Below are 27,471 nucleotides of genomic sequence, written 5' to 3'. Positions count from 1 at the left end.
CATCATATATGCGGCCCACTAGAAGAGTCTTCCTTGTCTGAATGTCCTTTACAAAACATAAAACAGGATGAAACTCGAAATAAACATTATTGTCCTTGGCAAATTACCCTACAGAGATCAAATTTTTACACACTGTAGGCACATGTAAGACATCCCTTAGACGCAACAACCGAGAACCAGCCAGAATATTAGAAGAGCCTACGTTATCAATAGAAACCGACTCACCATTGCCCATAGACACTTGACTGTACACTGTAGGGAGAGACATCGAAGGTTGGTCATAGTTGGAGTGACATGGTTTGTTGCGCCCAATCGTGGTACCAAAGTCTTTGTGTCGGTAAAGCAGTTTGTAATGGTCGAACAACCGATGAAGAGCAAGAGGAAGACTGTGAAAAATGTCCACAACATGGAGACGCAGAACAATGAGCTGAGGGATTCTCATCAAGATGATGATAGTTGAGTGACGGTGATAAATTCGAGCCAAGACCAGAAAAAGTCTCATCAAACCTATGATAACATGTTTGACCATATGTCCGATTTTACCACTAACCGACATTGTGGTTTTGACCGTGACCACCTCGACCAAAACCACGGTACGACCACGGACCATCCACGCCCAAGACTCTCGAACCTTGATGAGAGCCACGATTGGTGCCAAACCCTCCTTTCATAGAATTCGATTACTTTCTTTGGGACACCAGATTAACTTGCAAAGGAATATCAGTTAACATTGCTAGTTGACGTGCTTCACAATCCAAAAGCATTTCAGTAACCAACTAAAGAGTCATGGGTGTAGCAGTAGCAAGAACCCGAATAGACTCAAATTCAATGGGAAGACCAGCCAAGATTATACTCACTTGCTCTTGTTCAGTGACAAGACTTCCAGCAGCAGTTAAACTATCACTGAGGCTTTTAACCTTAGACAGATAATCTTTGATAGAAAGATTAGACTTCTTGATCGAGTATAGGTTATGACGCATACTCGAGATTTTAATACTAGATTTGGCACCAAACCGTCTGTTAATAGTTGTCCAAATATCAAGACTAGTTTTAGCTGTAGTCAGATGAACTAAAATATCATCCGTGACTGTGGACAACAGCCAAGAAGCCAAGAACTTATCTTGTTTCTTATGAACCAAAAAAGCTGGATTTTCAACAAGTTGAGCATCATCGCCTGATATAAAAGGAGAAGGAGTAGGAACCGTACCTAACACAAACCCTTCAAGTCCATAACCTTCAAGAATGAATAACAACTGATGTTTCCAAAGAAGAAAATTAGTTTCAGTGAGCTTGATAGTATCATGCTTGGAGAAATATTGCACAGACGATAGAGCAGTAGTACCAGACTCATGCGAGTGAACTGCTGTACCACCATTTGTAGACTGTCGAGGTGTATCAATAGTAGGAACACCCTCTGTTTCCATGAACACAGATGAAGGAAAGAAGAAAAAAAAAATTAAGCCAAAAGAACCTGGGCTCTTGATACCATGTCAAGATACTCAGCTTGAAGATAGAATGAATTGCATATGTATTACCATTAGAGAACAATCAATCAATAGTCTATTTAATACAGTGGAGTAACTCTTAACTAACCCTTAACTAATACTAACTGTTATAACAGACTAACTAACCCTTAACTAATACTACTTAACTCTTTATTATTTACATATATCATAACAGAGTCCTAAGCAACAATTGGCAAGAAGCTTTCATTTCAGATGCTCAAAAAATGGGCGCGCACAGGGAATAATTTTATTTTGTGGAATGAAACAAGATTAGTTGTCAATGATAGCATAGACTACAAGTGCATTGGAATATTTGCAAGGAAGAAAGGTCAAGCGGGAATAGGTATAGACTGCGTATTGATGATCAAAATAAGGAAGTTGTTACCAAAAATAATAATAATAAGGAAGTGTTGTTTTCCTTCGCCAGGACAATGGATCTTGAAGATCTACAGCAAGCATTTATATTTCTGATCCGAGAAACCTCAATTCTTACTCTTAAGCGTTTTCAATAATGATGTAAAGTTTTTCACCTAAATCTTTTCAATACTAGAATACTGATATCAACTGAAAAGGTTCACACTTGGTAATTTTAAGATTGTCAATGAAGAGAGGGAGTTGGTACAATATATCTCCAAACAAGTATCAAGATGGGCGAGGTTGGCTTCAGCTATCAAATCTACATTTGTATTCCCTTACTAATGAAAGTTTGATCCAGTACCCAAAACAAAAAAATTATTAGAGCCGGTCTAAAGAAGTAATTCGCTAAATATATAAAAAATTGTAAAACTTTTTTATAATTAATTGAATCCTCAATAGAAAACAACACTTAATTAAATTCTTAATTGAATATAAGTAATTAATTAATCTCTCAAAAAATTAATTTTCGTTGTTAACTTTATGTTGTGCCAAGTGACAAAATTATTTCCAAAAAACATAAAGCATTCTAAAAAAATAAAATCATAATCTTTTAGAATTTAAAAACATAGGGTTTTTAAAAAATATTTAAATATAATAAAATAATAGAAATACTATAAATTATTTAATGAAAATAGAATTTTAAAATTTATAAAATTTATACAAAAATAAAAATTTCAAAAATTATAAAAATATTTAAAAAGTATTAAAATTTATTCTATTAAAAGCTTGCTGTTTTGGATTAAGGGTTAAATTGATTATTAAATTATATACAAAAACATTTTGATTTATTAAACTTAAATAATTACAAAATTTTCCGAATCGCAGTATCTATGAGCGATGCTTTAAAAGAAATTATAGACTACAAGTGCATTGGAATATTTGCAAGGAAGAAAGGTCAAGCGGGAATAGGTTTTTTTGGCTGTTATCTTAAAAATATCATTGTGATGATTCGGTTGTGGCTTTGGCTTTTGCTTTTATAATTTTTTCTCTAATTGTTTTTGAAATGGTTGATGCTTTAACCTCGTAATTAATTGCTTGGTTTCTCAAAAAGGCCAATCAGCTTGGTGGTAATTTTGACTATCTATGGAAACGCATTTGAAATAGAAATTAATGAAGATAGACCCACCTGAAAAGATGATAGGAACATATAGATTTGCAACTAATTTATATATATATATAGAGAGAGAGAGAGAGGCATGGGCAAATGGTGCTGCGACTATCGTAAGTATAGAAGAAGACGACGCTGTCCTTTTCAAAAGCATTTTGATGTTTTCCTTGCCTCATTTTGAGGTTTTTAATAATTTAATATCTCTTTAGTTATCTTAGAATAATTTACTATATTTTTATTTGTCTTGAAAGATTTTGAGATTTTAAATAATTTACTACCTCTTTGTTGTCTTAAAACATTTTGAGGTTTTTAATAATTTACTATTTCTTTGGTTGCCTTGAGACATTTAAGATTTTTAATAATTTACTATCTTTTGTTTGTCTTGAAACATTTTAAGGTTTTTAGAATATTGTGAGGTTTTTAATAATTTACTATCTCTCTTTGGTTGTTTTGGAATAATATGAGGTTTTCAATAATTTATTTTAAAGTTTTAATAATTTACTATCTTTTTGTTGTCAAAAGCATTTTGAGGTTTTTAAATAATTGACTATCTCTTTGACTATCTTGTAATATTGTGAGGTTTTTAATAATTTACTAATTTTTTATTTTTCGTGAAACATTTTTAAGTTTTCTTGAAATATTTTAACGTTTTTAATAATAAGATTTATACTTAAAAGATATGAATTTTAAGCATTTAGATTAATTGTTTCAACTAAGACCTCACTTAATTTTAATCTTCACACTTTTAAAAATATCTTTTACATAAAATTTTTTCATCCATAATGTGAATGTGCCTTAGAATTAGTATATATTTAAATAATTTTATTCAATAATGTAATATATGAGTAGTTTTTTTTCTCAATGATGTTATGTAATAATTTCATGTGTAATAATTTCCTTCAATGCACTCTGCACCATCAATTAATCAGATAATTTCAAATAATTAGAAATAAAATTAAAAGTGAATTTAATTTTAAATTTTTTGGATAATGTGTAGTTATTGGTGATGCATCAAACATTCATATTTAGTTGTATTTCATTTTAAATTTTTTCGGGATTTTTAATAATTTAGTAAGGAACCAACTCAAACTTTTTTTCTTACTATATATTTATATTGATATATATTAGCAAAGAGAAAACATAGCTGTTTCCTTAGTTTCTCCTGCTTACCAGCTCTCTCTAACCTTAACCTTGTTAAAGTTTAGATGAGAAGCACCTAACCAAGGGGGAGAGCCTGGACTTAGTAGTTTCCTAAAACATAGTTGCTTCCTAATACATAGTTGCATGCAATATACTGCAATGCAAGGCAACATAGTTTGCTTTCAAACACACACACAAAAGAAAAGAGAAAACATAGTACTAGTAGCATGCAATGCGATGCTAAGGCATTGCAACAGGCATGCGTTGGTGTTTATTATTATAGCTATAACTAGTTAAGGGAGAGCGACGCATAAACATGGGAGGGAAGCCTGGGCTTGGCAACGGCAACAAGCGGATTGGCAAGAAACAGATTGTCCTTGGCCTCACTCAGATCGATGGGCTTCTGACTAGTTGGTGGGATGGTCCAAGTGAAACACTGCAGCAACCTTGCAAATAGCATGACAGTCATGGAAGTCCCCAGCAGGACGCCCTTGCACCCACGCATTCCGGTGCTGAAGGAGATGAAGCGCAGTTCTGACTCAGTTAGCGCCAGTGAGACCCCACCCCCCTTGAGGTGCCGCTCTGGCTTGAACTTGAGTGGATCATCCCAGAATTTAGGGTTGCGACCCAGACCAGTGCGGCTAAGAAGCACATGACTCCCTTTTGGGATGAAGTAATTGGCAACAGTTGTATCAGCCACAGAGACATGCGGGACATTGAAGGGTGCAATTGGATGGAGTCTGAAGGCTTCTCTGGCGCATGCCTTGACATAGTTGAGGTTGGTGAAATCAGTCTCTTGGACCAGCCTCTCCCTTCCAACAACGCTATCTATTTCCTCCGCAGCTTTCTCCATTATCTCCGGCCGGTTCAGCATCTCAGCTAGTGCCCATTCTACCGCATTCGACGGATTGTCTACCGTTGCGATCATAATTTCCTTCAAAAGTAATCCAAATCAACCTTAAATTCATTTTGGGTGAAAAATATATCATCTCTTCTCTACTACTTACTCCACTTGCATGCATCCTTTATTTCCAGGTCAGTACAAAACGAAACAACAGAAAGCAAAACATACATCGAAAAACGAAAAGGTATCGAAACTGCTAACCCCACCGACCAAGAAAAGTTTCATTTTTGTCAACACCCTAGAAAAGATGGGAGTGAAACGTCCAACTTATCTATGCTTAGTTGCAAGGGTTCTTTTTTCTTTCTGTCTTTGTGCTTTTGTGACATCAACTGGGTTCCTGTTTCTAGCTTGCGTTCTTGCTTGGTGTGGCTTATACTACCTGAAATTCTGGTCCATGCCAGGTTTTAAGGTGTTTTTATTTTTGTTTGTGGTGATAATAACTAAGGTTTTGTAATATCAGTAGGGCTCTTATTTCAATTTGCATACTTGCTCAGAGTGGTGCATCCCAGTTTGAACTTATTATGAAATAAAGTTTTATTTGACTCACTAAGCTTAAAAAAATAATAAAAAGTTTAAAAAATGAAAAAAATTAGGTGGATGTGAAGGAGGGATAAGCTAGCTTACAGTAATTTGAGCCTTGATCTCATCCGGGGTAAGAATGGGGTCATCATGTGCATCTTTCATACTAATCATGACATCAAGCAAGTCGTCGACGTCCTCCTTCTCACCATTTCGCCACTGTTGAATCCTCTCATCGATTATTGGATCGTGATATTTTTGCATAACTGAAAGAGCGCCAGCCATAACTTTCTCATGGCCATCCAGATCAAGGCCTCTCAAGCGTGGAAGATAATCAGATACGCAAAACGAGTAAAGATACGCAAGGATGGTGAAAACAGCACTGATATGCTCTTCTTCTTCAAACCCAGGTCCTCCATCCTCCTTACCCTCCCCAAAGTACCTCCTGTTGAACAGCATTTTTCTTGGCACATTGCCGCAATACTGTTGTGATGCCACCCTCACGTTTACCAGGCCGCCTGCAGACGTGCACAGGTTATACACGTAACGCACAAGGTTATCAGCTTCTTCAACCCTTTTATCATGCAGCCACCGGTGGCGGGTTGTGGAAAGCAATTCGCCCATCAGCACTTTCTTCATCTTTTTCCATTGGTCTCCAAAGGGCACCAGAGCTGTTGTTAAGTAACCTTTAGTGGTGACATCAGTGGACATGCTAACTGGCCGCGACGCAAAAACAGCGTCCTGGTTTTTCAGGAATTGACAACTTATTTCAGGACAAGTGATGACAATTACATGCACATTTCCAAAGCGGATGCATGCAATGCCCGTAGTAATACCCTTCATCAGTTCATGTATCCACCTAAATGTGGGCTTGTTTATAAGCATCTCAGGGAGATTTCCCACAATAGGCCAAGGTTTCAGTAGGAGGGGTGGGAGAGGGGCTTGCTTTGCTTTCCCGTTACCTCCAGACAGGAACTTGAAGAGGAAATAGAAAGCGAATGCCATGACAGCAAAGGTGGAGCAGATGCTCAGGAAAGTGGCGACAGAAATTGAGGACACAGCGGTGAAAGGACTCAAGGAAGAGGTGAACAATGCAGTAGCTGCGTTATCCATGGCTAACTTAAGAAGGGAATTTCTCTACTGTTTTTCTTGTGGTGAATTGAGATGGTGAGTGTCGATATTTATAGGGAAATATTGGCATAAAAGGAATCAAGAGTTGGAGTGATGAGAAGCGTTTTGTCACTCCAGAACAAAATACATTACTGGATGCCATTAGTAACGCCCCATATAAACTCTTGCAGGTTCATTACTCGAAAATTTCAAACATATTTTATGTATTTTATACAATATCTATTACTACTCATAAATTTTTCTAAAATTTTTAGTAAAAGAAAATAAATATTTTTACAAAAATTTACTAAAATTATTTTCAAGAAAACAAACACTTAATTAATAGATAACAATTTAAAATTTAAAAAATACATATTTGAGTTTATATCCTCTTGAATACAATTATTATAATACCAACTAAAATACAATTCAATTAATATTTTATTTTTAAAACGTAAAAAAATAACATTGCATTCTATTTTTTTCGAAAGATACATTGTATATATATATATATGGTAGTCCTTCAAATATATATGTTTATTTTGTGTGTTTCCTTGTTTTCTTTCTTTTTCTTTTGGAAAGGTAGTGTTTCCATGTTTTCACACTTTCTATTTATTACCTTTTTAATATATATATATATATATATATATATATATTATGGTTAAAAGAAATCTGAATATTAAAATTATACTCATAAAACAATTAAATTATAGGTAAAATGATAAGATACATATGATTAAACTCTCACCAATTCTAAGTTTTAATTTTTAAATATTTGATTTTTAGTTGTTTCATTTAAATATTTTATTACTTTTTTCAAAAAAGTTTAAATAATTTTACTAATTGAATTAGTGTGAAGTTGACTCGTAATATCAACTTAGATGTGAGTTAAAAATCTAAGTAATAAAATATATATATATATATATATATATATATATAAAACAAAGCTTTAAGCTTAGTTAAAATGGAGGAATTGAGATATTAAAATCATATTATTTTATATTAAAATCTCATTATGTCTACCTAGATTTTATATAATACAAAAATATCTCCATTATAATATTTTTTTCTTTTGTAAAGAAAGACGTATTAGGTAATTTCATAATAGAGTTAAGATTCAATTGATAAGTTGAATATAGAAATATATATGGTAATGATATAAATACATAAAAATATATAGGGTAATACAGCCTCATCAGTTTTGTGTTTCCTTGCGTTCACACTAGTCTAATTATTAATTATTACCTATTCAAATATTCATAACTAATTCTTGGAAGAAAAAAAAATCGTAATTAATTCCTTACTAACTTCTGTCAAGCCAAGCTGTAGAAATTAATTTTCATATTATCACCTTACCTGCCTTTAATTTGTATACTTCTGAGTGAGTTAAAAGTACTTTTTTATAACTTAAAATAGTTTTATTTGACAGCAAGTAAATATACGTTTTGAGATTATCAATAATGTATAAGAATGAATCGTATATACTTAAAAATTATTACATTTACTTTTAGTAATATTGGGAAATAATTTGCTTAATTATTCTAATATAATTCATTATTAGTAGATACATTTATTCATTAACAATGCAGCAAATAAAAATCTTATTTATTTTCTCTAGAATTTTCTTATTGATTTTACCAACTCGACTTCTTTTCTCTCTTCTGTTTCTTATTTTCCTGCGCATAAACTTTCTTCTTTTTTTTTTTTTTTAATATTTGGTCTGGGGCATTTTTGAGACAACAAAAATAACAGGAGTAACGTAACGTTCATTTGCTGTTTTGGCATCTTAAGGAATATGCTTGTAATGAGGATTTTGTCGCGCAATTTAGCCATCCATCTCATCCTACGCTTTACACATGCACACACTATGTTACTACACATATGTTGAGTTTACGAATACATCCCATGTGTTGAAGATGAGTGATGAACACCCTTTATCCCATAGGTTCAATGTTGAGATTTTACGATTTTTTCAAGCCATTAAGTGGAAAGCAAAAAATTTATAAGCACAATAGCAATGAATATTATTGATGTTATGACATATTGTTGAACAGAAATAAATATTATTCTCCTGATTTTCTTTAAGAAAAGACAATTCTATCCATAATTAATCCATGTAAAATATTTTTCTTTATAAATTGAATTATTATTTATACATCCTCGCTGATTCCAAACACCTTTTATTACCCTCCATATTTTTAGTGGGAATTAAGTAAGATATGGTTGTAATTCTCATATTAATTAATACTTTTTTCTTTTTAATTATCTCGTTAAATTTATACATGTTTATCATTTCTGTCATCAATATAAGTTATTGTATTAGTATTATGTGTTTTTTAAAATAATTTCATTATAGGTTCCGATTATATTTATTCTTTTTAGCATGATATTTATAATTATCCACAGTTCCTCATCAACCCATAAGGATAATGCGTTTCAATAGACTTAAATCTATATTCTCTTACATTAACAACAATACTCATATCAATTGAGTTAAGAATCAATCAACAGTATTATGTGATTTTTTATACCAACAACAAATAATAAAAGATAAAAATGCAACATATATAAATACTCGTAATAATCAATAAGTACAGCCAACTAAAGGATACTATAGAGCTTGTCGCACATTACACTATTATTGAGAACTCATTTGCAAGAAGTGTCATTTCTTTGTAAACATATTTTCTATTTCTGTTCCGACATCCATGCAAGTTTACCAGTTTTTTCAAACTAGGGATGATAAAATACAAAAGTGACACATACATAATATATAGAATAATAACAATTATAAATAACTAAAGGATATTCTAAATCTTATTATAAATAATCGAAGGATATTTTAGATCTTGTTGGACGTTATGCTACTATAAAACACTTTGGTAAGAGGTGTAATTTGTCTTTCTTTCTTTTTCTCCTTGAATTTATATATTTATTTTACTTCTTGTTATATTTGAAATATATTATTTTTATTTTTATTTTTTATGAGCGAGAAATAATAAAAGATTAAAGTGAAAGCAGCGTAAATACATAAAATAATAAACAATTATAAGTAACTAAAAATATTCTAACTCTTGTTGGGCGTTATTAAAATTTCTATAGTGAGATGTAGTACCATTTGTACATAAGAAATTTTTTCTTTTGTAATTGATTTATTTATTTAAGTTTTGACATATGCAGGTTGTTACCTTGAAATGTGTTTTTTTTTGTACGAACAAGAGATAGTTAAAAGCCTAAAGTGGAACATACATAGAACAATCAACAATTTATGACCAACTAAAAAATATTCTAGATATTGTTGCACTTTATGCTATTATATTGAGATATCATTTGCAAGGGTCGCCATTGGTTAGTAAATATCACTTCAATATTTTGTAACATTTTGCGAAATCCATTAATTACGAACTTTTTGTAGATGTCATCAATCACTGACGCAATACTTAATGGAGTTTGGAGAATCTAGTAAGATATCTTTTATTTATTCTCATACTCTCTACACACAAAACACGTGAGATATTCTTACGTTGGAAAAAAAAAGTTTGCATGATTTTAGTTGGGCATTACGCTATTATTGAAACCTCTTTGCGAAGAGGTGGTGCCATTTGTCGATAATCATTCTTTCTTCCTTAAATTTATATATTTTTTTTAGTTTCACTAATAATGCAGGTTGTCATAGTTTGAAATTTGTGTATTCTGTACGAATAAGAGATAATAAAGTTCAAAGCAAAACATGCATAAATACAACCTTTTGCGGATATCATTAATTACAAACTTTTTGTAGATGTCATCAGCCACTGATGCAACACGCAATGGAGTTTGGTGAATCTAATAAGATGTCCTTTATTTGTTCTTATAGTCTGTGCATACGAAGCACTTGAGATATTCTTACATTGGAAAAAAAAGCTTACGTGATTCTAGTTGGGTGTTACGCAATTATTGAAACCTCTTTGGTAAGAGGTGGTGCTATTTGTTGATAATCATTTTTTCTTCCTTCAATTTATATATCTTTTTTTTGGTTCCAACAACAATGCTGGTTGTTATAGTTTGAACTTTTGTATTCTGTACGAAAAAAAGATAATAAAAGTCCAAAGCAAAACATGCATAAATACAACCTTTTACGGATTTCATTAATTGCGAACTTTTTGTAGATGTCATCAGTCACTAATGCAACACCTAATGGAGTTTGGTGAATCTAGTAAGATGTCTTTTATTTGTTCTCATAGTTTCTGCACACAAAACACGTGAGATATTCTTACGTTGGAAAAAAGCTTTCGTGATTCTAGTTGGGCATTACGCTATTATTGAAACCTTTTTGGAAAAAGGTGGTGCCATTTGTTGATAATCATTTTTTCTTCCTTAAATTTATATATATTTTTTAGTTCCAACAATAATGCAGGTTGTTACAGTTGAAATTTTTGTATTCCGTACGAACAAAAGATAATAAAAGTCCAAAGCAAAACATGCATAAATACAACCTTTTGCGGATTTCATTAATTACGAACTTTTTGTAGATGTCATCAGTCACTGATGCAACACCCAATGGAGTTTGGCGAATCTAGTAAGATGTCCTTTATTTGTTCTCATAGTCTATGAACACGAAGTACGTGAGATATTCTAACGTTGGAAAAAAAAGCTTTCGTGATTCTAGTTGGGTGTTACGCAATTATTAAAACCTCTTTGGCAAAAGGTGGTGCCATTTGTTGATAATCATTTTTTCTTCCTTAAATTTATATACCTTTTTTTTAGTTCCAACAATAAAGCAAGTTGTTACAATTGGAATTTTTGTATTCTGTATGAAAAATAATACTAAAAGTCCAAAGCAAAACATGCATAAATACAACCTTTTACAGATTTCATTAATTACGAACTTTTTGTAGCTGTCATCAATCACTGATGCAACACCTAATGGCGTTTGACGAATCTAGTAAGGTGTCCTTTATTTGTTCTCATAGTCTCTGCACATGAAGCACGTGAGATATTCTTACACTGGAAAAAAAAGCTTACGCGATTGTAGTTGGGCATTATGTTATTATTGAAACCTATTTGGTAAGAGGTGGTGCCATTTGTTGATAATCATTTTTTCTTCCTTAAATTTATATATATTTTTTAGTTCCAACAATAATACAGGTTGTTACAGTTGGAATTTTTGTATTTTGTACGAACAAAAGATAATAAAAGTCCAAAGCAAAACATGCATAAATACAACATTTTGCGGATTTCATTAATTACGAACATTTTTAGATGTCATCAGTCACTGATGCAACACACAATGGAGTTTGGCGAATCTAGTAAGATGTCATTTATTTGTTCTCATAGTCTATACACACGAAGTACGTGAGATATTCTTACGTTGGAAAAAGAAGCTTACGTGATTCTAGTTGGGTGTTACGCAATTATTGAAACCTCTTTGGTAAAAGGTGGTGCTATTTGTTAATAATCATTTTTTCTTCCTTAAATTTATATATTTTTTTAGTTCCAACAATAAAGCAGGTTGTTACAGTTGGAATTTTTGTATTCTGTACGAAAAAAAGATAATAAAAGTCCAAAGCAAAACATGCATAAATACAACCTTTTACGGATTTCATTAATTACGAACTTTTTATAAATGTCATCAGTCACTGATGCAACACCTAATGGAGTTTGGCGAATCTAGTAAATGTCTTTTATTTGTTCTCATAGTCTTTGCACACGAAGCACGTGAGATATTCTTACGTTGGAAAAAAAAAAGCTTACATGATTCTAGTTAGGCATTACGCTATTATTGAAACCTTTTTGGTAAGAGGTGGTGCCATTTGTTGATAATCATTTTTTCTTCCTTAAATTTATATATATTTTTTAGTTCCAACAATAAAGCAGGTTGTTACAGTAGGAATTTTTATATTCCGTACGAACAAAAGATAATAAAAGTCCAAATCAAAACATGCATAAATACAACCTTTTGCGGATTTCATTAATTACAAATTTTTTGTAGGTATCATCAATCACTGATGTAACATCCAATGGAGTTTCGCGAATCTAGTAAGATGTCCTTTATTTATTCTCATAGTCTTTTGCACACGAAGTATGTGAGATATTCTTACGTTGGAAAAAAAAGCTTACGTGATTCTAGTTGGGTGTTACGAAATTATTGAAACCTCTTTGGTAAGAAGTGGTGTCATTTCTTTATAGTCATTTTTTCTTCCTTAAATTTATATATCTTTTTTTTTAGTTCCAACAATAATGCTGGTTGTTATAGTTGGAATTTTTGTATTATGTACGAACAAAAGACAATAAAAGTCCAAAGCAAAACATGCATAAATACAACATTTTACGAATTTCATTAATTACGAACTTTTTATAGATGTCATCAGTCACTGATGCAACACTCATTGGATTTTGGTGAATCTAGTAAGGTGTCATTTATTTATTCTCAGAGTCTCTGTACACGAAGCACATGAGACATTCTTATGTTGGAAAAAAAAAAGCTTACGTGATTCTAGTTGGGCGTTACGCAATTATTGAAACCTCTTTGGTAAGAGGTGGTGCCATATGTCGATAATCATTTTTTCTTTCTTAAATTTATATATCTTTTTTTAGTTCCAATAATAATGCAGGTTGTTGCAGTTGGAATTTTTGTATTATGTATGAACAAAAGATAATAAAAGTCCAAAGCAAAACATGCATAAATACAACATTTTGCGGATTTCATTAATTACGAACTTTTTGTAAATGTCATCAGTCACTGATGCACCACCCAATGGAGTTTGGCGAATCTAGTAAGATATCTTTTATTTGTTCTCATAATCTTTGCACATGAAGCACGTGAGATATTCTTACGTTGGAAAAAAAAAGCTTACGTGATTCTAGTTGGCTTTAGGCTATTCTCGTAACCTCTTTAGTAAGAGGTGGTGCCATTTATCGATAATCATTTTTTCTTTCTAAAATTTATATATCTTTTTTTAGTTCCAACAATAATGCATGTTGTTACAGTTGGAATTGGTGTATTCTATACGATCAAGAGATAGTAAAAATCCAAAATGAAACATGCATAAATACATAAAATAATCATCAACTATGACCAATTGAATGGTATTCTAGATCTTAGTGCACTTTATGCTATTATTGAGATCTCTTTGACAAGGATTGCGATTGGTCAGTTATTCTGTGACATTTTGTGGACGTCATTAATTACGAACTTTTTTGTGGATGTTAGAAATCACTAATGCAACACCTAATGAAGTTTAGTGAAGCTGGTAGGATGTCTTTTTCTCATTTGTTTCGGTAGTCCCTACACCTAAAGCACGTAAGTTATTGTTCTGTTTAAACAATAAACAAGATTATGTGTTTCCAGATTAGAAAATAGGGTAAATTACATATTTAGTCACTTATTTATGATTTAAATTACATTTTGTTTGCCAAATTTTAAAAAATTACAATACAATTACTAATGTTATTGATTTATTACATTTAGGTTACTGAGCCATTAACTTCCATTGACGGTGCAATGACAAACTAATGTGGCACGTTATCATAATTTTAGATGAAAATTTAGGTTAAGTTACACAAGTTGTTTCTATGCTTTTTTGAGAAATTTAATCATTTTTTCTTTATTTTCTTTGGCTTAAATACACATTTGGTCCCTAACCCTGACACATTCTCCCATGTTGGTACTTGATCTGTCGCAATTTGTTGATAAACACTTTTAGTAAGAGGTGCTATTTATTGATAAACATTTCTTTCTTTATTTCTTTTTCTCCTTGATTTTATATATTTGTTTTACTTCGACATCAATTCACATTGTTATATTTAAAATATATTATTTTTAGTTTTTTTTATGAGCAAAGGATAATAAAAGATTAAAGTGAAACGCATATAAATACATAAAATAATAAACAATTCTAAGTAACTAAACGATATTTTAATTCTTGTTAGGCATTATTAAAATTTCTTTGATAATATTTGGTACCATTTGTCAATAAGAATTTTCTTATTTTTCTTCTGTAATTTCTTTATTTTTTTTTAGTTTTACCATCAATGTAGGTTGTTACCCTAAAATATGTGTTTTTTTTTTTTTATTGTACAAACAAGAGATAATAAAAAGCCTAAAGTGGAACATACATAGAATAATCAATAATTATGACCGATTAAAAGATATTTTAAAAGATATTCTAGATATTGTTGCACTTTATGCTATTATTGAGATCTCATTTGCAAGGGTTGCCATTGGCTAACATTTTGCGGATGTCATTAATGACTGATGCGGTCGTTGAGAGCACCAAAAATATCCTATTCCCTATAAAATAGTAGAAATAATGAAAAAGAACAGTAAATGGGAAGTAGGGTCGAATCCTCAGGGACCGGATTATACGAATACTTGTTTCTCGAAATCCTGGGCAGAATCGTGCCCAAGAAAACCTGCGTGACAGAGGGAAAATAAAAATAATAGAATTAATGATTTGATTTGGAAAAAATGAAAAAACAGAATCTAAAGTTGACTAAAATTGTGATTACGAAATTAATAAAAATAATAAAGAGAGTTAAAAGAAAAGAAATTCTTATTGGTAGATTCCAGCCTCCAGTTGTCTCATTCTGCCTTGGGTTCAATCCTCGGCTTTTAAATAACCCTTCTCAACTCAAGTAAGCCAGTTATAGTGGAAGAGGACGCCTACGACAACCAGCTCCAAAGATTAGACTCACGATTTTTAGAGAACCTGACTCTAGCCAGTAATCTATGCTAGATCAACACTTCTCAATGGCGAATCCCACGCCATTTTGTCTCTTTGGCTTGCCAACCTCTGACGCAGTAAGTTAACGAACTGACTGTGTAATCCTTCCAAAACATACAAAGCAGCTGCCTTTGCATATGCTGAAAAGCTTACTTCTTAAGGGCCATGGACTAAGCGTCGGTCAGAAAAGTCGGAGAAACGATGAATACTTGACGAGAAGGCTAAGTACGGATTCTAGGCCTCAAGAACCCTTTTTGGGGAATATTGACAACTTTTGGCTTGTGACAGCCCTAAAGTGACCCTAGTCGGAAAGCGGTTTCGGGACCGCTAAACCGAGTCACCAAATTATTTGGATGTGATATTTATGGTCTAAAATATGTAAATATGAATGTGCGAAAATTTTAAGCTTCGATTTAGTAAATTGCATGTGAATTTAGTCAAAAAGACTTGTGTGACATTTTTGAAATGTGATAGGCTAATCTACAAGGATCTAATAGTGCATGTAGTCAAAAGGGAGGACTTGCATGTCAATTTTCCCCCCTAATATGTAGTGGCCGGCCATGAGCATGAGGATGGACAAAATGTTATGGGGTGAAACATGTTGGAAACATGTTGTGTTAGTGTGTTATGGGAGAAAGAAAAGAATAGAGGGTTTGTAATAAAGAAATGAATGGGAGGGGTGATGAGAACAAAGTTGTCTCATCCATGTTCTCCCCCCCCCTTTGCCGTGACTTGAGAAAGAAAGAAAAGAAGAAATTGGTTCTTCTTGGCCGTGAATTGAAGGAGGAAGAAGAGGAGAAGTTCGGCCAAGGTGGTTCTTGAGATTAAGGTATGTTCAATGTTGCTTTTGGAGGTTTACACATCCTTTGGAGGGTTAGCCTACTTCTATTTATCTCATGGATGAAATTGGAGTTGTTGGAGAGTTAGGATTCGGCTAAGAGACTTCAAAATTTTAGTTGATGCCTTGATACTACTAGCATGTTAGCTATGTGGACGTGTTAAGTTACTTGAAATGTTAGATAAATTTGAACTCCCTACCAAATTCTTTAGGCAACCCATGTTAGAAATTTCGGTATTGAGATGTCTAGATCTTTCGGCCATTGTGGATATGGAGGAATTAAGTTTTGTTTCTTGTTAAGTTGGATGAATTTTGTTGTATGAGTGCTTGAACAAACTATGATTAAATGGATGCATAGATTCAAAGTGGGAAGAAATGGGCTATTATATTTGATGCTAATGCCGAATATGAAGATGATGAGCTTGAATAAATAATATTCAGCTAGCATGATAAGTTATGAAATATTAAGTAGATGATATAAATAAGCTATTTAGATGTTAAAGAATGTTGTCTAAATGGATGAAGACTATGATGTCTAAAACTGCTATTTATTTGCTTTACAAGCTGAAATTTTAGGGGATTGAATGCCGAAATTAATTGTACATGAAGGTTAAAGTTTTTGTATCCAATGCTTCAATCCAAGCTGAGTGATGTTGTTCGAAAGTGCTCTGCGGCTTTAGCTTAAGAGCAAAGAGGATCAAAGTCGGATAAGGGAAAAAGAGTATGTAAACGAATAGCCGTGGATACCTAATCGTCGACCACTTTCGAGGTAAGTTTTAAGTGATTAAACGTTGAGTAAATTCAATCATAATAGGACATAATGAGTTGATTTAATAAGATATGATGTGGCCATGATATGTCTTAAACCCAAATGGTAAGTTCATAAGTGTTTGGACTTGGAAGTTTAAGAGCAAATTGTAATAATTTGCTTGGACAGTAGCAGTAATGTGATTTTAGAAAATCACTATAAATTGTTGGTGTGGAATTATAGGCTGAATAAAATATGAAATCAAAGCTTAGTTGGTCTAGTTTCTTATAAAAGAGACCGTGGAAGCAAAGAAATCTCCTATAAAGAGATATTTAAAGTTGTGCGGGACAGTGTCGGAATGACTCCGAAATACCCTGTTCTGTTTTTGGAAAATCATTATAATTTGTACAAAAATTGTTATAAGATAAGATTTATATGCTTAGACTCCTTAATGAGTCTAGTTTCAAATGGAATCAAATAGAACACATTATGAATTCTGTACAATGAAAAATTTGATTCGTAGCGAAGAGTGGTCAGATTAGTCAAACAGTGAAACAGGGGAAACTTTAAGAAAAATCTGGTATTGATTGGCAAAACCAAAAATTCTGAAAACTTCATGGATGGAAGATATATGAGTCTATATTCTGAGAAAATTAACGGCAAGTGATTTGGAGTCTTGTAGCTCCGGGTATAAATAATTTAGTGACCATTGCTCAGGAAAACAGCTCGTAGCGAATATGTGATTTTGTTGTAAATATGGATAAAAACTTGTTTTAGTTGCTCATAAGCTATTTATTGATCCCATACTGGAATTCTAAATTGTGATATTGTAAAATGATACATGAGTGTTAGATGGATCTTTGATATCAAAATTTGTGAAATTGTAAGTTTATGAGTATTCGAATATGAAATGATAGTTTGGCGTGAAATTGAATTATTCGTTGGAAAATGATTGATGAAGATTCGGCCAAGACCAAGTCTGTACATAATAATATATGTGATAAGGCCTAATGGCCGATGTGATGAATGTGAAAATGTATATATATGTGATAAGGCCTAATGGCCGATGTGATGAATGTGAAAATGTATATATATGTGATAAGGCCTAATGGCCGACGTGATGAATATGAAAGTGTATATCTATATATGTGGTAAAGCCGAATGGCTAATGTGAATGTTGTAACATGTGATCAAGTGTACATGAAATTTGGAAATATGTCCGGGTACGACCCGATGACTACGTGTGGAGATTATGTCCGGGTAAGACTTCGTAATAAGAATTGCTTATAAATATACGCAATGCGAAAGGTTGAACAGGTATGTACTCCAAGTTTATATATGATGCATACGAGAGTAATCTATGGGACTATTCCTATGATTATGTGACATCGGATTTGTGTGAGAGGTTATGTGAAATCATACGATATATCTATGTCACATGAGCTCACTTTTATGTGAGAGTTTATCTGCCTATTGTATATGATAAGATGTGCATATTCGGTAAATGGATGGTATGCCTGAAGGAAGAGTGAAATAAAAATACGAACAACTATGTTATAATTTGACTGTTATCTGTTGACACTGCTTAAAACTTACTAAGCATTGTAATGCTTACTCCGTTTACTCTGTTTCCTCCGCCTAATAGGTCTCATTCTTGAAGCTATAGGCTCGGGGATCGTCAAGAACTAGTCACACTATCACTATCCTTTGTTTGGTACTGCTATGTTTTGGAATATCTTATGGCATGTATAGAATAGACTAGTAGTGAGAGGATAATTTGGTTAATGTATAGGACTACCCTTTTGTTGTGGGTCATGGACCCTTTGGATTTGTATAATTTTGGATAGCCATGCGAAAATGGCTTATAAATGTTTTGAGCATAATGTTATAATCATTCGGTATGTATATGCTCATTAAGAGGCATGGAAATGTTTGGCAACGATCAGCCATTAGAATGGTTCATCATGATTATATTTTGGACTATATATGCAAGAGGGTTAGTTGAATCATAGAAACTATGTGTTAGATAGAGTCTGCCCTAAAAATAGATGCTGGCAGCAGCAGTGATGTGGATGTGAAAAATCACTAAAAATAGTAGAGATGGAATTAAATAGTGAATAAATTATGTAAATGAACCTTGATAAATCTAATTTCATATGGAAGAAACGAAACGGTCATGTGAGTTGTATGTTAAGAGTTATTTGGGTTTTCGTGAAACAGGGCCAGAACGGTTTCTGGATTCCCTGTTCTGACTTTGGAAATTCATTGTAAATTAACCAGATATAATTAGGAGTCATGCCATATATGTATAGATTCCTCTTTGAGTCTTGTTTCTATAGAAACAAACGTCATCAGTATTGAAGCCCTGTACAGGGAGATATCTAGGTCGTAATACATGAAGGTCAGTGTAGTCGCACCCTGTAACAGGGGAGACTTTAACTAATAAACTGTACTAATTGGCCTGACCAAAAATTCTAGAAAAAAATTTGTAGATGCATATATGAGTCTAGTTTCAGGGAAAAATTACGAAACTGGTTTTCGAGTTTTGGAACTCAAGATATGATTTTTAAAGTGACAGTGACGCAGTTAACCATCTGCCTGGAAAATTTTTAAAATAGACTGTGAAAGTGAATGGTTTAAGCCATTAACCCCTCGTGTCCGACTCCGGCAGCGGACTCGGGTACAGGGTGTTACATGGCTAATAGTTTTTAGTGACTCATGATAATGGTGGAAAAGAAAATAAATATAAAAATGGAAAAAGGGGTTTTATTGAAAGAAAATATGAAGAAATAAGAGCCTAGACTTTTAGGGGAGGGTGTTTACAGAAAAAGATGAACCCCCAATAGAGTCACTTCACTCCCTATTTATAGTGCTAGGGAGATAGTCTAATTTAACTTAAATTCTAAAAAGATAAATACAATTACTTAAAGATAAATAAAGATAATTAAAATAAAATCCTAAAATTAAATAATCCTAATAATTATCTTAATATTAATTATCCTAATAAAATGGAGTCTTATAAAATAAAATCTATTCTTTTTGCGTTTTTAGTCCTTGTGTCTTCCATGCTTGCACTTTTGGCACAATCTTTTTCCTGCGTCGCATATCAGCCCATTGTGTCTCCAAATTCGCACTTTTGTCCCTTAATTTTGCTTTTGCCTCCAAATCAGTCCCTAATCGATAAAAAGACATAAATAGCTCAAATTAGTAGGATCAAGCCCAGAATAAACACATGATTAATACATAAAAATACTTTATTCTAGAGCATTATCAATGACGATCTTTTTGTAGATGTCATCAGTCACTGATGCAACACCCAATGGAGATTGGTGAATCTAGTAAGATATCATTTATTTGTTCTCATAGTCTCTGCACACGAAGCACGTGAGATATTCTTACATTGGAAAAAAAAAGCTTATGTGATTCTAGTTGGGCATTACGCTATGATTGGAACCTCTTTGGGAAAGTGTGGCGCCATTTATCGATAATCATTTTTTCTTCCTTAAATTTATATATCTTTTTTTTTAGTTCTAGCAACAATGGTTGTTACAGTTGGAATTTGTGTATTCTATACGAACAAGAGATAATAAAAAGTCCAAAGCAAAACATGCATAAATACAACCTTTTGCGGATTTCATTAATTACGAACTTTTTGTAGATGTCATCAGTCACTGATGCAACACCTAATAGAGTTTGGTAAATTTAGTAAGATGTCATTTATTTGTTCTCATAGCCTCTGCACACGAAGCACGTGAGATATTTTTACGTTTAAAAAAAATGCTTACGTGATTCTAGTTGGCTTTACGCTATTATTGAAACCTCTTTGGTAAAATGTGGTACCATTTGTCGATAATCATTTTTTCTTCCTTAAATTTATATATCTTTTTTTTAGTTTTAGCAATAATGTAGGTTGTTATAGTTGGAATTTGTATATTCTGTACAAACAAGAGATAATAAAAGTCCAAAGTAAAACATGAATAAATACAACCTTTTGCGGATTTCATTAATTACGAACTTTTTGTAAATGTCATTAGTCACTGATGCACCACCCAATGGAGTTTGGTGAATCTAGTAAGACGTCCTTTATTTATTCTCATAGTCTCTGCACACGAAGCACGTGAGATATACTTACGTTGGAAAAAAAAAGCTTACGTGGTTCTAGTTGGCTTTACACCATAATTGTAACCTATTTGGTAAGAGGTGGTGCCATTTGTCGATAATCATTTTTTCTTCCTAAAATTTGTATATCTTTTTTAAGTTCTAGCAATAATGCAGGTTGTTATAGTTGGAATTTGTGTATTCTGTACGAACAAGAGATAATAAAAATCCAAAACGAAACTTGCATAAATACATAGAATATCATCAACTATGACCAACTGAATGGTATTCTAGATCCTAGTGCACTTTATGCTATTATTGAGATCTCTTTGACAAGGGTTACGATTGGTCAGTTATTTTGTGACATTTTGTGGACGTTATTGATTACGAACTTTTTTATGGATGTCAGAAATCACTAATGCAACACCCAATGAAGTTTGGTGAAGCTGGTAGTATGTCTTTTTTGCTCATTTGTTCCCGTAGTCCCTACACCCAAAGCACGTGAGTTATTGTTTTGTTTGAACAATAAACAAGATTATGTGTTTCCAGTTTAGAAAACAGGGTAAATTACAGATTTAGTCACTTATTTATGGTTTAAATTACGTTTTGTTTGTCAAATTTTAAAAAAATTACAATACAATTACTAATGTTATCGATTTATTACATTTAGGGTACTGAGCCATTAACTTCCATTGACGGTGGAATGACAAACTAATGTGGCACGTTATCATAATTTTAGATGAAAATTTAGGTCAAGTTACACAAGTAGAATTTCTATGCTTTTCTAGAAATTTAATCCTTTTTTCCTTTATTTTCTTTATCTTAAATACACATTTGGTCCTTGACCCTGACACATTCTTTCATGTTGGTACTTGATATGTCGCAATTCGTTGATAAACTCTTTTGATAAGAGATGCCATTTGTTGATAAACATTTCTTTCTTTCTTTTTCTCATTGATTTTATATATTTCTTTTACTTCTATATCAATGCATGTTGTTATATTTGAAATATATTATTTTTATATTTTTTGTATGAGCAAGGAATAATAAAAAATTAAAGTGTAACGCGTATAAATACATAAAATAATAAACAATTATAAGTAACTAAAAGATATTCTAGTTCTTGGGTGCTATTAAAATGATGACAATTTTAGGTTTAGAACATGGTGGGGCAGTGTGTGTGTTTGATGTCATATCTCTTATGTTTGGAGGCCTTTGACAGAGGTTTAGGATATGGTGCTACAGTGTGCATGGTTGGTCTATGGTGACGGTTCAAGAACCAAAAACTGCTACACTGATACTTTTCTTTTTCTTTTTCTTTTTTTTAAAAAAAATGCTACACTGATCCATGGATTTCAGAATGGGGGACTCTCAAGAAACATTGTATTAGTCCTATATATGGTGGATAAACAAGGCAAATGGCGTTGGGCCAAGTCCACCGACAAATTAGCTCACTCTGTCGTTTTAAGCACTCCACCAACTAGCTGGGCCCGATGGTTTCATGTGGCGGCGGTATATCAAGAAGGCCTATAAAATGTTGACTATAAGAAGCTTGGATCCACGAGATGTGGGCTTGTGGCATAGTCACGTATTTGAAAGTATAAAGGTCCTGAGAGGATAAAGCAGTTTTTATGGGTTGTTCTCAAAGGAAAGTTGCTGACTGATCGCGAGTGCTGTTGTCGAAATATGGCGAATTCTGCAGCATGCAAATTATGTGGCCACTGCGAGGAGGCTTGCTTGCAGGGGACAAAGACAGAAATTTTTGGTTTGGGCCAAACTTAAAGATTTTATGTTAAAAGGGTTAAATTGAACTAATAGTTTTTTTAAGGGGTCTAAAATTGGAATATAGCCGTTTTATCCAAGGGGGAAAGACCCCTGCTTGTTTGCATGTGCTTCGAGACTGCATGGGTGGCAGTTGGCACGCGCGACATCAGAATCGTTCCCAATACAGCTTATGTTTGATTTTTAATCTCACCTTAATGGTTGGTTGTTGTCTAATATTAGAAATGAACTTGGTATTTGTCTCATGGATATTGAATGGAAGACTATATCTATTTGGGATACTAGTTGAAACTTATGGAAGCAGTGGAATATTGTGATTTTTGATAATGGCAATCATTTTACTGAGGATATTGCTAAAAGTGTTGAAAAAAGTTTACAAGAGGATAAAAAGAGGCATATGCGAGTTGTGAGGCAGATAGGGTGGGAAGCTCCTCAACAGGGGTGGATCAAAATTGATACCGACGGTGCTGTAGGTAGTTGCCAAATGGGTGTGGAGGATATAGCAGAAGTATAAGGCTGGGCTCAATAAATCAGGCTGTGGGTAATTTATCAAATGATTTAATTAATACAATTTAAGAGTTTGAAGACCTAATTAAGTGCATTTTTATGGAATGATTTAATTAATTTTTTATTGAAATTTAAAGAATTATATAACCCTTAAATAAAAATGTTGAATTCAAAATTCAAAATTTTGAAGACAAATTATAATGATAAGTCTAAGATGCAAGAATCTATAATTTAGTATCAAATTTCAACATCAAATCATGAAATTTAAACGTCAATATGAAACTTTGATACAAATTTCAGGATAAAGTAAAGGCTAAAAGGTTTTATTAAGACAATCACATAAAAATACTTATTTAATTATTTATTTGACATTTTTTTTAAGTTTATGAATCAACTTTAAGAAAAAATATGCACATGTGTAGTAACTTAAATAAAAGAAAGAAAGTATATGTAGGTAGGTAGCAACTTAAATAAAAGAGTGAAAATAATCTCGTGTGAAAAATCAACTTGAAGAAAGTATATACACGTGGGTAGCAACTTAAATAAAAGAGTGAAAATAATCTCGTGTGAGAATCAACTTGAAGAATTAAAGTATATGTACGTGGGCAACAACTTAAATAAAAGAGTGAAAATAATCTTGTGCGTTAGTCTAATGGTTAGGGTGTCTATCAATTCAATTGTGACTTGAGTTTGACGCTAGTCGTGTTGCTATTAGAGCTTTGTTCTCCTCTTATAATTCACACAAAAAAAAAATGTGAATAAAATAAAAGGAAAAGATTAAAAATGAAAATAATGAATTGAATTAAGATACAACTTAATTACAAAGAATGAGACTATGAAAGGGAGAGGCTGGAAATTCATTGAACTGTTTTTTTTTCCCTTCTCTCATAAAGTGGTCGAAAATAAAAGTTGGTGAGTTATATACGTTTGTATATTGTGAGTTGTGGTTGGTAGTAATTCTTTTGCTGTTTTTTCTCCATGCCAATTAATTTGTAATATATTAATAATATTTCTCAACTGCCTTATTTTATTTTTGGTACAATTCAAGAAAAAAAAAGTTAAGGTGAAGAGAAACTAATGTAAAATTTAGAAACGCACAAAGCTCATAGCTCTGAGCCTCGGAAAATCAGTTACATCTTGGTAGAAGGAGACGAATTGGAGGAGGTGGATGTCATCAAGGGTTGGAAAAAGTTTCCACTTTCCACCCCACTTTGGAGTGGCCCAGGTTACTGTTGTCCCATTTGCGGCTTGTTTTGAGTAATTTGCAAGAAAAGATGTTGAGAAATTTAAGAATCACAATAATGGATCTTAGTAGTAATAATCTAGCCTGAATTTTAGTTGTCCATATGAATCTTTTGTTAGAGAAGTTGCATGTCAATTGCTCCTTCAACAATAATAGCTCCACTAATCATATTATTCCTGGATCCTAGTGATGGATCCTAGTGAGAGGTGAAGGCAAAAATATCATTGGGGTGACAAGATCCTGTATTAAGGGATTTAGGAAGAATATTTTGAAATGTTTTTTTTTTCTTTATTTCATGAGATAAAGTAGTATTTAGTCCCTAGATTTCATAATTTTTCTCATATTTGATACTCAAATTTTTTGGTTCATATTAGTTAAAACTTGACATGTTTTAAATTTTATACTTGAATTTAGATTACATTAAAGTTCATTATTTGATAAAATTTTCTTTATAATTTTTTTTTTAGATTTTATATATTTTTAAAATTTTAAAATAATAAAATATTAAAATATTAAAATGTCACACCATCACATCTAAACAAAATCTAAATTTAAATATAAATTAAAAAATTACTAAACTCTAAAATTAATGTCAATAAAAGAAGTCAGAAATTAAGCTGAAAAATATTATCGACTAAATATTACTTCATCCTTGTTTCATTTCACTTCTCCTTTACCACTATTTGGAGCACGAGAGTAGTACTTTACATGACTGCAGTTTTTGATGTCATATATAAAAAGCGTGATGATGCATCAAACGAAAAAAGAGATTTAAGATGTCAAAACAACTGCAACGAACGTTAGCATTGGAATTGGGCGAGATGAAAGTCTGAGAAAGCAGGGGTGAATTTCTTTTAGGGTTGAAAATTAAATTATAAAATTTTAAGATATTAAAATATAAAATTTATCATTTATTAATTTATGATTTCATAATTTTTAAAGGGATTAAATAATGAAAATTTTGAGAAGGTTAAAGTATAATTGATCCCATATTAATTTATAATTTAATTACTTTTAAGGGACTAGAAGTAGAAGTATAATTTTACAATTTTAAGGAGGCCCAGCGCGCAGTGATCTTTCTTCTGTGAAGTTATTAAGTTAAAACACTAAGGGTGCACATCTATGCCCTCATGTGAATGCGATTCGAGGGGAAAAAGTGAAATGGACTGAGAATTGAATTCCTAAGAATAAGAAAGTAATTAGGTAAAGTCCAAAAAATAGAAGTAATTATGTGGCATTGTTTTCAGGCACACAAGAGTGATGGGAATATCTTGAATTGGGTGGTGGTCCCTGTCTGTCTAGATTGCTTGTTTAGTTTGATTTTATCATTTCATCATGTGGCGTAATACCGAGTCACGCACGGATCAATCTCCTCCGTTCCCTGCCTTTCTTTGGGGCCTGCAACTGCATTCATTTTAATTAATTAAGCCCCTATATATAACTCCGTATTCATGCATCATGCTACTGCTAATTAAGAACAGGATTTAACTTCAACAATCACTAATATCTATAAATTTAATGAATTAAAAGGTGAAAATGAAAGGGTAGAATATGGAGGACATGTAGCACTTTATTACCAGATGCATTCATCTATACTATATTTTCATCGAGAGATTCAATTGAATAAGTTAATTGTATGTAAAATTTAACTTTTTCAATAAAATTATTTCTAAAAAAGTCAAAATAAAATTTTATTAAAATTGAGTGACAAAATGAGTGTATGTAATGATAAATTAATGATGGATAAATAAAATAATAAAATGCATGTAATGACAATGTTTATATTGTAAATTTTTATTTTCAGTGGCTAAAATAAAATTTATAAATATCAATTCTGAGACATTTTGTTTTTCTAACTTTAATGAAATAATTAATATTTTTACTGTAGAGAGAAATAAATATTGAAATAAGTCTTTTAAAGTTTTATTAATTTGAAATGCACTTCAATAAATTATTTTTGAAACCCATGATATTAGACTTTACAAATAGGGATAAAGAATTGACAAATAATTTATAAAAATATAATAAAATATTAAAAAATTAAAAAAGAGATTTATATTAATTTTTGAGACTATTTGTAAAATTAAAAAAAAACCATATTTTCTATAAATTACAGTATATTAATACTCACGCATATATTTTAGAAATTATGGTTTAACTTTTACAGAGTATACTTATTTATGTTTGAAATTATGATTTAAAATTGTTAACAAAGACTTAAAAGAATCAAATCTATTGAAATACAATTGATAGTGTAAAACTTTGAAAGATTAGATTGAAAATTTCAATTTATATCATCATACCTGAAGAAAGAAAAATCAACGTAAAGATATATATATATATATATATATATATATATAAAACTACCAACATATCAATGATTTATACACATAACGTAATGTATAGAAATGTTTGTTTGGCAATTAATTTCCAGCTGCGCCTAACATTTGGTAGGTGTCAGTGCCTCAGTGGTAATTGATCATTAAAAGAAAAACATGAGATCACTAGAAAATTTTGAAGAAATGGAGCATTATGCGTTCGAGATGTGTAAGAACGTGGGAAAGAACAACAAATCCTTGTTATCATTCTTACATGATTAGTACCCACATACTTGACCAAAATCTGAATGAAAACGGGAGCAAACTATATATACTTAAGGTCTGCAAACGGGGTGGTTGAGATAAGTTTATTTCAAATTCGTATTTTTTTGAGCTCAGAATAGTTGGGATTTAGGTTTTTTCAGGTTCGGATTTGTTACGTGTTAGAATTTTCTCAAATTTAAGTTTTTTTGGACTTAAATTTTTTTAAGTTCATATTTTTTAAATTCGGGTTCGGATTGAGTCTGAC

General features: G+C 32.0%; 1 protein-coding gene across 1 annotated transcript; it reads right to left on the bottom strand.

The window, feature by feature from the left end:
• Positions 1–4,277: 4,277 nt before the first annotated feature.
• Positions 4,278–6,854, bottom strand: LOC108481967 (phenylalanine N-monooxygenase CYP79D16-like). Its single transcript, XM_017785070.2, has 2 exons — positions 5,699–6,854; positions 4,278–5,104 (listed from the first exon to the last, which is right to left on the bottom strand). Exons 1-2 carry the CDS (start codon positions 6,704–6,706, stop codon positions 4,460–4,462), a joined length of 1,653 nt encoding a protein of 550 aa, XP_017640559.2. The 5' UTR covers positions 6,707–6,854; the 3' UTR covers positions 4,278–4,459.
• Between the last annotated feature and the right edge of the window lie 20,617 nt (positions 6,855–27,471).

Source organism: Gossypium arboreum, chromosome 5 (genome assembly GCF_025698485.1).
Source record: "Gossypium arboreum isolate Shixiya-1 chromosome 5, ASM2569848v2, whole genome shotgun sequence".
Taxonomy (NCBI): domain Eukaryota; kingdom Viridiplantae; phylum Streptophyta; class Magnoliopsida; order Malvales; family Malvaceae; genus Gossypium; species Gossypium arboreum.
Note: the sequence above shows the minus strand (reverse complement) of the source record. Positions and strands in the feature narration are given on the sequence as shown.